Source organism: Manihot esculenta, chromosome 1, assembly GCF_001659605.2.
Source record: "Manihot esculenta cultivar AM560-2 chromosome 1, M.esculenta_v8, whole genome shotgun sequence".
Lineage (NCBI taxonomy): Eukaryota > Viridiplantae > Streptophyta > Magnoliopsida > Malpighiales > Euphorbiaceae > Manihot > Manihot esculenta.
Window position 1 is genome coordinate 37,459,299 of NC_035161.2, and position 15,929 is coordinate 37,475,227.

Sequence of the window (15,929 nt, forward strand, 5' to 3'; positions counted from 1 at the left end):
GCGAACAGGGTTCTCATATTGAGGTTTGAAAATCCATCCCTTCTTACTCCTTGTTTGTTGATAAAAAGGTGGTGCTTGCCTTTTCTTATTGAAAAATGAGATCCTATAAACCCTAAATATAGTTAGCTTTTAGAGGGAAAGGAAAGGGTAATTTTCATTCTCGCTTTCAATTTTATTTTTTTAATATTTAAATATTTATTTATTATTTAATTTCATAAAAATAAATAATAAAGAGAGCATAAACATTAATTCTATTTAAAAGAACTTAAAAGTTTATATATAATAATTAGAAATAACAAAGATTAATTTTATATATAATATTATTAGCGTAAAATATATTATTATTAGCGAAAAATATTTAAAATCTATTAAATTTTAATTGGAAAAAATAAAATTAAAAAGTAAGGAAAGGAAATTTTTTAATTAAATTAATTTTGAAACTTATAATAAAAAGTTAAAAAAATAATGATATTTTAATTAAAGTTGAAGGAATTTTTTAAAAAAAATTGAAATTAAAAATATAATAAAATTGAGAGACTGTTAATGAAAATTATTTGAAGAAAAAAGATTAATAATATTTTTTTAAAGTACTAAATAATATAATTTTAAATTTAAATCCATGGATTAAGTTGAGTGATATAATAACCACCAAATGATTTAGACCATTACTAGTCAACTTTGATATTTTCCGAAACACGAAAGATGGCAGCCGGTTAGCGTCCAAACTGCACAATCCCAAAGTCTTAATTGATGGTCGGTGTGGTGAGGGACACAACTATACATATATCTACTCCCCCGTTTTTCAATATATTTATTTTAAAGATTTTCACACCATTAAAATGGAGTAACAAATATATTAAATTTTAATAAATAGATCATATTATTTGATAACCGCTGGATTTTTCATTCCGATATGAGGTCAGACCCATGATAATAACCTATTAATTGGAGATCTTCAAATCTCCCGCATGGACCCAATCCGGCCCATTCAACCTTGAGACCGGACTCTATTTAAATTTTTCAAATCAGGCCCACCCAGCCCATACGGCTTATCAAACAGATTCTCTTTGGGTTTAGTTTTAATCTTATCTTTCGGCCCGATTCGGAACCTAAAAGGAGACTGACCCATCCGTCTGGTGGGTCCATCAGCATGTGTACCCGTAGAGAATCAGAGGTTATTACGCATGTAGCAGGAATATGATATTCTCATGCTTCCTAATCAACATGGCAGAATGATAAACAGTTTGTTATAAGTGATAGACAAAAAAACAGATAAAAAGAGGATTGCCCTCCTTTATACCTAAATTTTTCTAAATTTACAAAACTCTCAAAAAAATCCTACTTTTTAAATGTCATATTATCATTATTCTTTAATTAAAATATTCGTATATATATAAGAAATTTAATTAATATATTAAAAATACTCCACCTATTAAACAGTAAATTAAAAAAATATTTAATAAAATATTAAAATAGTAAAACTTTACTTATTTAAATATAATAAAAACTCTTAGGAGAAAAAAATCAGGAGAGAAAAATTATTGCTTATACTGAAAAATAGGTGCACTATTACCAGTGAAAGAGTGTTTATTTAATAAAATTTAATATACTTAAAATATATATAATTATCAAATTAATAAAAAAAATTATTTTTTTTAGATGTGTCAAAAATAAAATGAATAAAAATTATAGAAGAAAAAGTATATATATGCATGTAAAAAATACTCATATTTTTCTTGTTTTAATTATTTTCACTATATCCTTTTTTTTTTCTCAATTTTAATTTTATAAACCTCAGAGAATATCAAGAGACCTATATAAATGGGCATGAATAAATTCTCCATGAACATGCACATGATCTTGTTCCCTATTCCAACAAGGCCATGGACATTTCTGCTACTAAGTCTACCCCATATATAAGAATTATAGCAAATATATATCTGTGAATCTATCCACTATACAATAAAATCCAAAATAAATAATTAATTGAAGGAATTGGAGCACACAATATTAATAACTGCAAGAAACAAACAGTTACATAATTAATTAATTATTACAAATCATTAATTAACGCTAAACAAGCCCAGACATAACCCAACTCTTACAACTTTGAAAAAGACTGTCCACACCAATTAAATCAATACTCAACCACTAGCGTATAACAAAAACAAACCCATTAACACACCACACAACCCCTAACAACCTGCGAGCTTTAATTTTCCTGCTTTAGATCAAAGGAGCAGGCTCTGGTTTCTCTACCACTACTTCAGCTTCTGTTCTTGCGTTTCTCCATGGCCCTTGGTGCTAAAATAAATAAATAGAAAGAAAAAAGAAACCAATTAATTAGCTTTCGCCTGAATTAACTATAAGGAAAAGTTACATTCTAGAGTAGCTAACTAAGATTAATTGAGTACTAACCAAGCCCAGTTGCCTCCGTTCCTTTCATTATACGCAGCCGCTTGCATGATTCAGCAAACATCCTGAGCTCGAAACAAAGCAAAATCTTAATTTAACTATGTAGTTAATGTTGATCAGTAATTTTTCTTCTTTTTTCTGCGAGAGATGAATAAGGACTTACTCCCATGGGACATCACCCACTAGCATCCAGTCACCGTCCTTATCTTCATAAGTTGGGACATAGTCAGTGCCATTAAGAAGATCTATGAGCTTGCTCTCATTCAGGAAATCTTTCATCCCTTGGGATCCACAGTTTCCTTCAATCAAAATTCAAATATGTATGAAGATCAAACCCAACCATCTGAATCTAAATTACTCAAACGTTAAACTAAAATTTATGTATATACCTATAGTACTGAAGGAACTGAACATTTTTCCTAGGGCATCAGAGAGCTCCTGGTAGCTCTTGTACATCTTCAAGTCTACCTTTCGGAGGTAAGGTGCCCCATCCATGCTAACCTTCACAAAGGTTGCATTCAGCTTCTGTTCACAGTCCTCAGTGCTGCTCTTTTGGACAGATAGCATGTTCTTTCTGAAGGATCGGACTGGTGGCCAACCCACTACTTGCGCCCTAAAATTTTATAACACAAAAGAGCAGAATTCATACTAAGTACTGTGGGTTGCAGCATTAAGGCTATATGTAAACTTAAATTTTAAATAAAGATCTGCATGTCAACCTGCATACTGGCCTTTAAAGTTTTCTATATTATGAATTTAAATTGCCAATGCTGACATTAACTTTAATTATTCTCTTTTTATTTTTCCCCAATCATTATCACAATTTACTAGATGAAGCTCAAGGAAAAGTTGCATGGATTCTAAGATTATGCATATATATCTATATATCATTGAAGTCTGATAATTAAAGAAATTAGTTCTCCATAATTAAACTTATTTAATTCATGAAAAATATTTCCATAGAATCGTCAACTACCTAGCTAGCAGCTAAGCTAATGATTGATGATAAACTGTTTCTCTCTCTGCGTGTGTTTCCACATACAAATACGCATCTTACCTAATCAGATATATATATTACAGGAAAAAAAGAGAAAGGCAGAAGAAAAAGAAAAGAAAATGGAAGGGAAAATAAGAGAATAATTAAGTTAGATCAGAAAAAGAAAGGAAGAATGCAACTGACTTAGCTGGAGGCTTTTCTGGATCAGTAGCGAGAAGATTATTCTCTCTTGGTAAGTTGTCGGTGTTACCATTTGAATCAATGACAGGGTCTTTGGAAGAAAGATTAAGCTTCAAATCCACAGTGTCAGAGAAGCCTCTCTTCCTAGCCACCTCTCCTTCGCTCCCTCCACCATTATTTCCTGGTAACCCTAGCCTCAACTCAGTCTCCTCAAACACCATCTTCGCCTTGTCCACTACTTCCATGGCCTCTGATGGTCCTTGAAACGGCAGAGAATGCAACGTTTTATGAGAAATGGTAAGTAAATAACACGGAATAATCAAAGGGAAGGTTTTGTGAAGAGTTTGTGTCGTCGAGCTTTATGGTATTAATATAGGGATGTGGGCGTATTATTTTATTTGGAGTCAATGGGTAGTTGACACGTAGAATCTTTTGTGAGCTGGAGTTTTAAAACCATGCTGGTATAGGTGACGACATGGTGATGCTGAGGGTTCCCCATAGTCCTATGATTGTTTGTGGTCTGTTGGGTTGGATTTCCATTTTCACTACTGCTTGGCCCACCCTTTTTATTCTCTTTTTACCATTTTTGAAACACCCATTTCACTTCATTCATCCATATTCAACCGTCTACTTCCCTTACCCAATTAATTAAGTTACTTTCTAAAAAGTTTTAAGACTAATAATTTATTTATCAATTTTTTAATATTTTTTTATTTAGTAAGTGTAAAAATAAAAATTATTAATTTAAATAATAATATGAGTCTGAGATATATATTAAAAAATTATCTGAATTGGTACTAAAAATGATAGTAAAACAAAAAAAAAAAAAAGCTTTGAAGCTAAAGAAAAAACTAAAAGTAGAAACTTAATTTTTTAAAAAAAACTCTCAAAATCTCTTCTGTTGTTATGGAGGGTTGGTTGGGAAGAGTGGGACCCAAAAGGTAAAGAAAGCATGTGAGTAGATTCAAAAGAATAGAGCATGTGAACTTGTTAGGTGATGGGGTTGTCTAAGCCTATCCCATGTGCGCCGCTGCAGGGCATCCCACTAACCATCCCTTCCCTTCCCTTCCTCTCCTATTATTTTTTTTATTACTTCACTAACTAACTAATAACTCTCTTTCCTCAGTGGAAACCAAATCTTTCTCCATTGAACATCTGCACTTCTTAATAAGTACTAAGATTATTTCTGTAATATCCTGACACTTGTTTACCCTACATACAATCTTATTTATTTACATGTAGTTGGCTACCCATAAATCTTTTTTTTTTTTTTAATTTTTCCTTAATATATATATTTTTTAAAAAATGTTACTCCTTTTTAGATATTATATAGAATAACGATTCAATGATTATTTGATCAGAAAATCTTATGTTATTCAATGGGCGGTGGTTATAGAACACTAAAAAATTGTGGGTCAAATGGTCTGAGAGTTTAGGAGAGAAGAGAATCTGGTAATATGAAAGAAAGAAAATATGCAAGTGTACATATATAGATATTCTTGATGATTTAAAGATGGCAGGAATTTGAGGCCATGTTGGGACCAAAATCTCAGTAGTTGAATCTCCTAATTAAATTACAAATTACAACGAAATATTGTATGAGATCGATGTAGCCGGCCATTCTTGTCTGTTAACGCTAAAGTTGCATGGATTTATGTGATTTCAAGTTAATCACTTCAATTAATGGGATGCTAATAATTTTCTATATATATAGTTTACCATCTTTTTCTCTTTTTGTTCCTTTCTAAACATATATAAGCTATGACTGTGATCTCCCAGAGGATTCTAAAAAGATGCACACTTAATTCATTTCGAAAGATCAAACCTAAAGTTGATGTATATTATTTTATATTTTTCCCTCTGTGCGAGTTCCGATACATGCACTACTTGGTCCTTTATCTCAGAATTAAAAAGAAAGAAAAATCAGAAAATGCATTGTCATGAAGCTTAGGAGTATAGTCTTTTTCTTTCTTTCATGCCAATAATATATATTATTTTTTATCAATGATTTGTTTCCAATTCCCAGAGTCAATTATATTCCTAGCAATAATCGTTTACATATTGGGGAAATGTTCATGATCATTAATTCATCAGTCCACATGCAAAATATTCCTCTCTGCTGCATGTTCAAGTCCAATTTGTATTTGAATTATCGTCACAGAAGCTCCTGTAGAGAAGAAAGAAAGAAACGAAAATATATATATATATATTTTTGGGTAGTCTTGTGTAGACAAGCTTATTAAAGTGAGAATTTTATCTTGAGTTGCTTTTCTTGGTGCATTTTGCTTGTATTGTTTTGTGGGCATTGGTAAAAGTATAAACCAAAACTTGCGAGTGTGATGCAAAATGGCTTATTAGCACCACCTTTACATCTGATGTTTTCAATACATATTGCTAGCTCCGACAATGGCTATTGATTCGACCGACCTTAACCGAGGAAGATGTTCTGGGAAGGGACTCCTATGCTCCTCAGTAGTTTTATTTTAGGTATGCATGGCTTCTGTTTGAAAGGAGACTTCACTTTGTCTCTCCCGTTCAAATGATGAGAGTCTATCGAGTACGGTTATGGGTCGGTCTTGGAATGGACAGTGCTTGGAGATTATGTTCCACTTGGATTTCGCGTCATTGTATCCGAGTGTCTTGCCCGAATTTGCTAGCCAGGATTCCGTGGTTTGGGTTGAACTTCGTTTTTGGACGTTGGAGAATTGAATGTTTGAGTTGAATCATTTTTCGTAAGCTAGGCTTGGGCTCTATACTCAATATTTTCCCATCGATCAATCAATCTGTTTATCTTCGGGGAAAAAAAGAATAGTAAATGACATATTCATAGCACATGAATTGCACATATACTTAATTTTCTTGAATCATTTATAATAATTTGACGAGGGTCTGGGCTCTAGAAACAGTGGAGATGATATGGATTCATGTGGCAAATAGAAGAGAAGACAAACGAAAGGTAGAAAATATGTGGACGTGCGGGTGGCCAACGAATTCAAAAATGTCGACTGCTTCATTGATTATGGAAATAATGTAAATGCTTGCTTGGTTAATAATTGATCAAAGGGCGATGTAGCGAACCCCTATCCAGATTCCAAACGCGACTTATCTGGGCTTTGTTTTTGTCTGATATCCTGTCCCACTTTTTTCAGGCCAAAATGGGCCACCCTTCTACAGGAACTCGTGACTTATCAATGTTAGGTTTGGGCCTCTTTCACCCTCTTCCGATTAGTACTGAAAGGAGATGGTGATGGTGTGGGGACATTACATGCATGGAAGGACGGATGAAAAGGCATGGGAAAGGAATTTGGGCCGATTAAGTTCAAAATATAAAAAGTGGGAGTAGCACGTGTGGCCTAAGGGCTGAGGCCCACATCTCAACATCAAGATGTTAAACCCGTCGCACGTGCACTTTCACTGATTTGATGCTTTTCTTTTGTATTTTCCTTAATCCCTTCAGTGAGTTGCTGATTGCCATCTCTTCCAATTATTCCATTTTTCTCATGTTAGTTTTAATGAAAAGCTTTTTCCCCTTTGAAGACAGGTTTGGTTTATTTTACGTTTTTTTTTTTTTAGAAAAGGGTTTAGTATGCATTATTTGATTTCAATGAAAAAATTATAAATAAAACGATATATTTTATTAAAATATATTATTATACGTAGTCATGTTTAATAATATTTTAAATTAAAATTAAACTATTATTTTAATAATATTTTAAAGTAATAATTTTATATTTATTGTTAAAACTTGATTGTCTAAACCCTATTTGTAAATTGAATTGCTTGAAATTGAAATAGGAAAACAAGACTTTGAAGAGAAGAGAGGGCACCACAATATAATAAATGGAGTAGGGCAAGCCAGGGAGACATCAGGCATGGAATTAGAAAAACACCAAATCAATGGCATGACCAAGTCTTGAGAAAAATTAAGGAGGGTGGACCCTTATGCAGTTGGATTTTCACAAAAGGATGCCAGCAATTTTATTCCCACACTTATGAGCCCTTAATATGTCCTGCATTTCCCCCATCTTTATGATGTGCAGGCCATCTCTGAGTTGTTCTTCTTTGGGATCATATGGCTCATAGCCAATAGTTGCGTTTGTGGATATGTTACAGCTTTCTAAAAGCCCCACATTTACTCAATTTAGAGTTCAAGCCAACTTGGGTTTGGTTCATTTCCAAGTCCAACCAAACACTATACACAATACCTTTGACTGTGTGACCCTTCACTTACTTTTCTTTTTATGCTTATTTTATAGAGATTAAATTATTTAAAATTTAAAAATAAAATTAAGTAATACTCATTAAAAAGTTAATTATAAGGCGAATTGCATTACACATGATCGTAATTTTGTTGTCCAGTTTACATGATACAAGTAATGTAATATTTCTATACTAGCTAAACTAGCTCTTAAGTAACTATATACTTGTTGACTCAAAATTATCCTTAGAAAATTATTATCAATGCATGGTCAAAGTTCAACAATCGATCATGAGCTGACACTGCCACATGGCATTCATCCACAAACCAAATCAAAACTCAAGGATGGGTCCCACTCATCTAATTACACACATGGCCGTGCCGTGCCAATCAACGACAAACTCGGAACCCCCTTGGTCACATGGGATGTCCCATCAAACCTCTTCGTGATCCAACGTTCTTCGATTCACTCTTGTAAGATCACATCAAGGCCGTTCATCCCTGGTCCACAGCCTTCAATACCTTCGGCTGTGTTTGTCTCCGCCTTGTCTCCCTCGCCTCCAGCACTCAACCCCTTGGTGTTTCTCAGTGACAGGCAACTAGATCTGTCCAGGCCATAAACATAAATGATTACTATTCACTCGCAATCAGAAGCGCGTGTACAAGGGTCCCATATTAGATGCCCAGTCTGTCTCCCACTGATTGGTTATTGGGAGAGCGCGTGCATAGAAAACACTGGGGGTTATCTATGAAATTCATGCACGAAGAGAATAACTCGCCTCGATGCTTTTCCTTATGAATCAGCCTTATAAAGTCAATTGTCCATTGTGCTTTTATCATCAAGTCATACCAGAGTTTCCTTCCAAAATCTGATTCGAAAATTTTCCCGGAAAATTACCTCCTCCAGGTTCAAAATCGTAGTTTTCAGTAAAGAGTACCTTAATCAATAGAAGCTGTAGCCAAAAGCATCGGCTTGAATCAATGGCATACGAAGGCGATCTCCATCTGAAGGCAACAGAGCTAAGGTTAGGGTTGCCGGGGAGCGATGAACCTCAGAAACAATATACTCCGAATGCAAGGAGCAACAAAAGAGCCTCACCAGAAATATCAGAAGAGTCTAGGACCAGAAGCAATTCCAGTGCATCGATTGCTGAAAATGGTGACAGGGAAATTGATGCACCTCCTGCCAAGTAAGTTCTTTTACCTTCCATCGAAACGTTTTTAAAGCAAAAAACCATTCGGCGGATGAATGAATACTAACTTTAGTACGTGTTGGCTACTAATGGGCGCAGGGCACAAGTAGTGGGATGGCCACCTATCAGATCTTATAGGAAAAATTGTTTTCAAACGGAGCAAAATGATGCTAAGGGTTCCTGCATATATGTCAAAGTAAGCGTAGATGGTGCTCCTTACTTGAGGAAGATTGATCTTAAGGTGTACAAGTGCTACCCAGAGCTCCTCAAGGCTTTGGAGAATATGTTCAGGCTAACTATTGGTAAGAATTCGCATATGACATATCATTAGGGGTTTCTTCTTTTCTCTGTGTTGGTGATCTAATTCTAAAGGGTTCATTACAATCTTGCAGGCGAGTATTCAGAGAGAGAAGGGTACAATGGATCTAACTATTCTCCTACTTATGAAGACAAAGATGGCGACTGGATGCTCGTTGGAGATGTTCCATGGGAGTACGTTCTCTCCCGCATAGCTTTCTTGTCTTGCAAGGACTGTCCTTGGTTTATTTGTTCTGAAGACTCACAAGCGTTTTTGTTCTTATTGCAGAATGTTTATTTGTTCCTGCAAGAGGCTGAGAATTATGAGAGGATCAGAAGCTAAAGGATTGAGGAATTGAGCTGTTTTTATATAAAGGCTGAGGAAATATTATAATCCACTAAGGTGATGCTGACAAAAACGTATAGAAACATTGAGATTCAGAGGAACATGCATTTGGATTGTGTTTAAAGGATCGATCGGAGACAGATTGATCAGATCTTTCTATGGAATTTTGGCTTTCGTCCTCTGGATTTTTTTTTATCTTATTAGAGTTCATATATATACAGGAAAAATAATGAAGCAGCAAATTTCAAGATTCAATTGTACAAATTGGGGAAAAACATTACTTAAGATTTCTATATGTATTGATCATTTAGGATTAGAAACACAGTATTATACAATTTTACTTTTTTCGAGAGTTATATGTATTTCAACAGCAAAATATAACTACAAAGTGAAAATACATTTTTTTAATTAAAGATAACTTCATTCCAAGCCTTGAACGGATATATTCGATATTACATAATGAAATTGTTGTAAAGGTTTACATAAGAAAGAGTCTAAGTGTGTTTGCTGCGAGAGCATGTGTTGTTCTATACATTGCCTTCGCCTTCTTTATTACCTAAGTCATGCTCTTGTGTTCATATTTTTTGTTTGCGAATTTGGTCTATTAGCAATTCTTGTAGGTATTCAGATATATACATCCATTCAAAATTGATAAATTATTTAAAATTAAAGAAAATTTTATCTAAAATATATAAGTGCACATATTAATTTAATATTTTATTCTTTAATAATTATATATACAAGTAAATTTACATGCTCAAATGTTAGATAAGCTTGAAATCTTATAAGGTACGGAGATATTGACACGTGTGATAGAGTTTGATTTACTGGAAAAGTTAATGGCTCTTATTAGATCATGAAAATTAAGATTTGAAAAAAATATCATGTGTTTTGTGATTCAATGATGGTTAAAGATACATTCTTGAACGCGGTTGGTACAGGGTATTTATATACCGACCATTTTAAAACGTTTTGATAAATATTCTTTCAAATTAAATATAAACATGTAGTAGGTATGTCAGGCAGTTCATCAATGATAGACTATTGGCTAATAAATACTAAACAGCTTAACCCATATCCTATATATCACGCGGGCTATATCTCTCGGCCGTACTACACATGTAATTATAACTCTAAAAAATTCAGATGATTTAAAGAGGTCAATCTATTTGTTCAGTGAGATTGATCTATTTATTTCGGGTACAGTTAAGGTCCGTCTACTTATTTCGAGCACAAATGATGTAAGACTTTCTACTATATATTTAGATCCAAAAGTCAAATTCTTTCATTTTTCTTATAAGCCTATCATGATTTTCATGGGATTCTGTTGTTATCATCTTTTATATATATATTCTCTTAAAATCCAGGTAAAAAAAATAATTGTGAAGAATAATAATAATAAAAAAACTAAATACTGGCATCGTATAGAATAATTGCAGCAGGGAATTCCCAATATTTCACTAATTACGACAGCAATTTGCATTATCCACGTAAAACAAGTTCATCAAATTTCAGGTCCAAACGTTCGGCATTTTTACGTATTAATTTAAAATATTTATTATTATTATTATTATTGATTAAGAATATAGATATATATGTATTTTTAAAAAAATACATAAATATACATATAATATTATTTGAACATAGAAAATAATATTTTCTCCATTTTATAATTTTTATTATTCTATATTATTGTCCACTTCTTTTTTATATTATAATAATTATAATTCTATTTAATTTTTAAGTAATTTTTAAATTTTTTTAATATTTAATAAAATTTAATATTTTTAAGATAAATATAATTAGAAAGTTAATAAAAAAAATTATCATATTTCTAATATGTGGAAAAGTAAAGTGATGCGATAGAGTAATATGTTGAATTATTAAGAATTTAAGAAAAATATATATTTTATTAATTTTATCACTCTATGCATATATAAAAGATTATTATGTCGGTAATTAAACTTGGACTTGCGTTCGAAAGAAAAAAGAAACTTGGACTTGTTTTTGGATAAACATAGATGGGCCTCGGCCCAAAATTTGGGGGACTGAATAATGGCCCCTTTCTATGGTAAGCGATTACTCATGCTTCGGGAGTTGAAGAATTAGCAATCGGGGGGCTGCCGGCTTGACTTCATCCGTTTCTTGGTTTTCTGGTTTTAGAATCGGTGATTTATAACTTCCCAGTGAGCTCAGCTGCCGAAAATGCTAGCTCGTCTCGCCGCCGTGCGTCTTCGCGAGATCCGTCAAGTTTTCCGTCAAGCGCCTCAGGTTTTCCTTCGATTTTCTCTCGTTTTCCCTTCTTCCAATCATTTCTCTTGATCTAATTACTTTGATTCTTTCGTTTCTGCAGATATCAAGATCCTTCTCTACCGCCTTAAATTACGTGAGTGCAAGTAGTTGCCCCTATAAATTTTTTTCCTTTTATTATTATTTTTTTTAATAATTTATCTCGTGAAATTGGTGATTATGTAGCACATTGACACTCCGGATAATAATCCGAATCTTCCATGGGAATTCACTGATGTAAACAAGAAGAAGGTAAAGTGAAAAATGCTTAAATTTTGTTTATCAGAATAATGCCCTTTTTTCTTTTTTTGAATGGCATGTTTCTGTAATTATATATTGATTATCTGATTATTTTTAGTAAAGTTCGATTCTTTTTCTGTAGTTTTCATTTATATTTAATTTGTAGTCAATGAATGTATTATTTATGGAGATAATGATGCTGGTGGCATTTGACTTGAATGAACCAGTAGGTTCAGTAGGACTGTGAGTGTGAAAATTATTAACTATTTTGGTTGATTGATGTACTGTTACACTCATGTGCATACTGGTTGAAGTTTTAGAGACCATTTTTTAAACAAGAGATGAAAACAACCCAAATGTAGGGCTTTTAAACTTGGCTTATTCTGAAACTTTACTGCCAACCTGAAGCTTTTAGCGACCTGAACAATCCTATTAAAGTTATAGCCCTATCAATTATCATATCTGTATTCATTAGGCTTATAAATCTTAATCCTTGCTGTGATTTTATAGAAAAATATTATAAATCTGGCTTATGCAAGTAGCTGTTACTAAATGTTCGTCTCGTAATTTTATATGATCTGCAATGAATGAACATATCTATTCTAGAAGAGACTTTGTAAGTTTAGCTGGATTCTGAATTTCAATAAGCATGTTGTGCTGCAGTTTTAGGTTCATTTGATTAAGAAGAATGTTAATGTTGCTAAGGCATTGTCTTGGCACACAACATATCATTGAATAAAACTTTTCTTCCCTTTTTGGTGTGCAGATGTTATCTTTTTTTTTTCTTTTGCACATGAAAATGGTAGTTTGTTTATCTGTATTGCTTTCTAATTATTATTAGCGTGCATACATTTTGCAAGAACATTCAAGGAGTGTAGGTGTTCTATATGTTGTGTGGGTTCATATTCTTGCTTTGTTCTTTAGCTGCCATGTCTAAAGTAATTCATGATTTTTCGCATCCTTTTGACAAGTTGGTCCAATATATTGATCTGATTTTCTTGAGGAGCCCAGGCCATTGCAAGCGAAGCCGGAGAAGAATAAAAGCAACTTCCTTAGTATTTTCTTTTTTTACCTGAAATCTTTCCCATTTTAGGTACTAAAACTTGCCTTAGTAGAGATCCCCAGCTGTATTTGATGCATTGCTACCAGTGAAATTTTGCATTCCAAGGAATCAAGAGAGGGTGTATGAGTATTAAGGATATAGTAGTGTATTTATAAGTGGACAGTATCTCTTCAAAAAGACATGTTATTCACTTCACTCATTTACTTCAAGTATTTAAAATTAAGTTCTTATATCTAAAAGTTAATCTTGCTGTAGTGACAATTGTTTTATGTTGCTTCTTCTCTCTTTGTGACTAGGATGACGCAATAGCCTCAAAGTTGGTATAAGGGAGGATAGAATTAGAGCAAAAAATTGAGAACTTATCATCATAGGCTGTGGAAACATCTTATTGCATTGTGCATACAAATTTAACAATTTTCAGGTTTTCAGGATGTTAGATTTGTGGACCTGCATCCTATAATTTCTTCAACCAATATTTTGATTGGCACATTCTTTAATGATGTTTAGATGTTTTAATTTCTAAACTTTGGTGTTAGGTTAAAGAAATACTATCTCACTATCCATCCAACTACAAGCAATCGGCAGTTATTCCTCTGCTAGATCTTGCACAGCAGCAGCATGGGGGCTGGCTTCCTGTATCAGCAATGGATGCAGTAAGTAGAAAAGGACACATGAAATTTCTAATTTAAATTCACGTGTATGAACTTGTACTAATATTTTGAGATGTTCTGCTGCAAGTGAAGAACCTAGTGAAGTGCCTTATATTGCATATCATATTTGATTATACACTTCCATCAAATATAAAATGATAGTAGTTGGTTAGAGTCGAAAAATGAATATTAATACTTGCATATTGTGATGCTTTCTAGTTGAATGCTTCATGAATAACTTTTTAGTTGAATGTTTTATGAATGCTTCAGGTAGCTAAGGTCATTGAAGTTGCTCCTATACGTGTTTATGAAGTTGCAACATTTTATTCAATGTTCAACCGGTCACCAGTAAGAAAATTCATCTTTGACAACACACTGAATTTGATTCTTCTATGCATGTCAACTTGTGGCAGCACAAGCTGCAGCTTACCTGAATCCACAATCATTGGATTTTCAGGTGGGAAAGTACCACCTACTGGTTTGTGGCACAACACCTTGTATGATTCGTGGTTCAAGAGAAATTGAAGATGCATTACTGAAACATTTAGGAGTGAAGCGCAATGGTGAGTTTTTTTTTTTTTTTAAAAAAGCATGTCGGCTGCTTTCTCATTACATTTGACTGCATATTAAGATTTTCAGTGTTGAAGAATAAACCTATGAACTTTAATGTGCAGAGGTAACAAAGGATCGTCTTTTCTCAGTTGGAGAAATGGAATGTATGGTGAGTCTTTTGCACTCTGTTTAATAGTCTGAATATGAGCTTTTCCAATCAATTTTATGGTTGGTGTTTCTTGGTCAATTTTGAATTAGGATGCAGATTGTAAGGATAGAAATAACTCCATGTTGTTTATTCCTGTGAAATGTTTGGAAAATGTCTTTCAAGTGACTATCTTTAATAAGCATGTTATATACTCGAAATATATTTTGAACTTCAAAGCACATTTATGTGTTTGTGGAAATAATATCAATACCAGTGTAGCTTACCCAGTATTCTCAATCAATATATTCCTGTTTGTTCTCATATATGTGGTATATCGATGCTGCCAATCTCGACATTGGTGTATTTATAGAAAGAATAGAAAAAAAATTGGAGACTGAAAGCATCTCATCAAATATCTAAGAGCATATATGGTAAATCATAAACGAAATGCATGTAACAGTGAGTAAGGATTTTCTTCAATCAAGCTTCATTTACTGAAGAGGCACTATGATCAAATGCTTCCTTGACAAGCAATGGCAGTTTGGTGGGCATGGAGGGTTACCCTTATAGTTCAACTTCTCTCCCTCTGTATATATTTCACCATTCTCACTGTTGTAACTGAGTTGTGCATGGTTTAACAGTAGTTGTTGCTTGTCTGCAGGGATGTTGTGTAAATGCTCCCATGATTACTGTTGCTGATTACTCCAATGGATCTGAAGGATATACATACAATTATTATGTGGGTCCATGACAATTACTTTGTATTGACAAAGATGTACTTCTATTTCCCACTAACTGAAAGCTTTGGAAATTTCATGTTGCTTTCTTATGCTAATTGCAGGAAGATGTTACTCCAAAACGAGTTGTGGAGATAGTTGAGATGTTAAGAAGGGGAGAGAAGCTACCGGTAAGGCAACTGGGCAGGTTGCTGGAGTTTTTGCTTGTTTGATTAAGGATATTGTCATTTATGGAGTTAACCTCTTTTAACAAATTTATGTCTCAGCCTGGCACACAAAACCCGAAGCGCGTTAAGTGTGGGCCAGAAGGAGGCAACACTACACTGCATGGTGAACCAAAACCTCCTCCTTGCCGGGATCTTGATGCCTGCTAAAGTTATGGTAAATGTCATCTCCAATAATGAAAGCTTGGATGTTTCAAATTTACCTGTATCATCCTTGTTTTCCTCGACCATTTTTGTGTTTGCCTGCCGGCTTCTTTTCTGCCAGATGCTCAAAATTCGCACTTCACATTGAAGTTATGAAATGGCTTAGCAGTTCCTTGATAAGCATAAACTTAAACATTGAGCGGATTGGGGTATAACATGATTCAAAACCATAAAAAAGATGATCAATCTTCATTTC

The 15,929-nt window shown here is 33.5% G+C and overlaps 3 protein-coding genes across 3 annotated transcripts; 2 read left to right on the plus strand and 1 right to left on the minus strand.

Moving 5' to 3' along the window:
- Nucleotides 1-1,965: 1,965 nt before the first annotated feature.
- LOC110621914 (auxin-induced protein AUX28) lies at nucleotides 1,966-3,948 on the minus strand. The gene is made up of 5 exons (XM_021766213.2): nucleotides 3,596-3,948; nucleotides 2,805-3,028; nucleotides 2,579-2,714; nucleotides 2,419-2,480; nucleotides 1,966-2,304 (listed from the first exon to the last, which is right to left on the minus strand). The coding sequence occupies exons 1-5, from the start codon at nucleotides 3,835-3,837 to the stop codon at nucleotides 2,267-2,269; spliced, it is 702 nt and encodes a 233-aa protein (XP_021621905.1). The 5' UTR covers nucleotides 3,838-3,948; the 3' UTR covers nucleotides 1,966-2,266.
- Nucleotides 3,949-8,568: 4,620 nt separating this feature from the next.
- On the plus strand, nucleotides 8,569-9,980 carry LOC110611351 (auxin-induced protein 22D). The gene is made up of 4 exons (XM_021751628.2): nucleotides 8,569-8,980; nucleotides 9,083-9,285; nucleotides 9,376-9,475; nucleotides 9,570-9,980. Exons 1-4 carry the CDS (start codon nucleotides 8,772-8,774, stop codon nucleotides 9,637-9,639), a joined length of 582 nt encoding a protein of 193 aa, XP_021607320.1. The 5' UTR covers nucleotides 8,569-8,771; the 3' UTR covers nucleotides 9,640-9,980.
- Nucleotides 9,981-11,700: 1,720 nt separating this feature from the next.
- Nucleotides 11,701-15,853, plus strand: LOC110611346 (NADH dehydrogenase [ubiquinone] flavoprotein 2, mitochondrial). The gene is made up of 10 exons (XM_021751614.2): nucleotides 11,701-11,897; nucleotides 11,980-12,012; nucleotides 12,102-12,167; nucleotides 13,755-13,871; nucleotides 14,139-14,216; nucleotides 14,326-14,431; nucleotides 14,543-14,589; nucleotides 15,230-15,307; nucleotides 15,410-15,475; nucleotides 15,572-15,853. Exons 1-10 carry the CDS (start codon nucleotides 11,832-11,834, stop codon nucleotides 15,677-15,679), a joined length of 765 nt encoding a protein of 254 aa, XP_021607306.1. The 5' UTR covers nucleotides 11,701-11,831; the 3' UTR covers nucleotides 15,680-15,853.
- The last annotated feature ends 76 nt before the right edge of the window (nucleotides 15,854-15,929 follow it).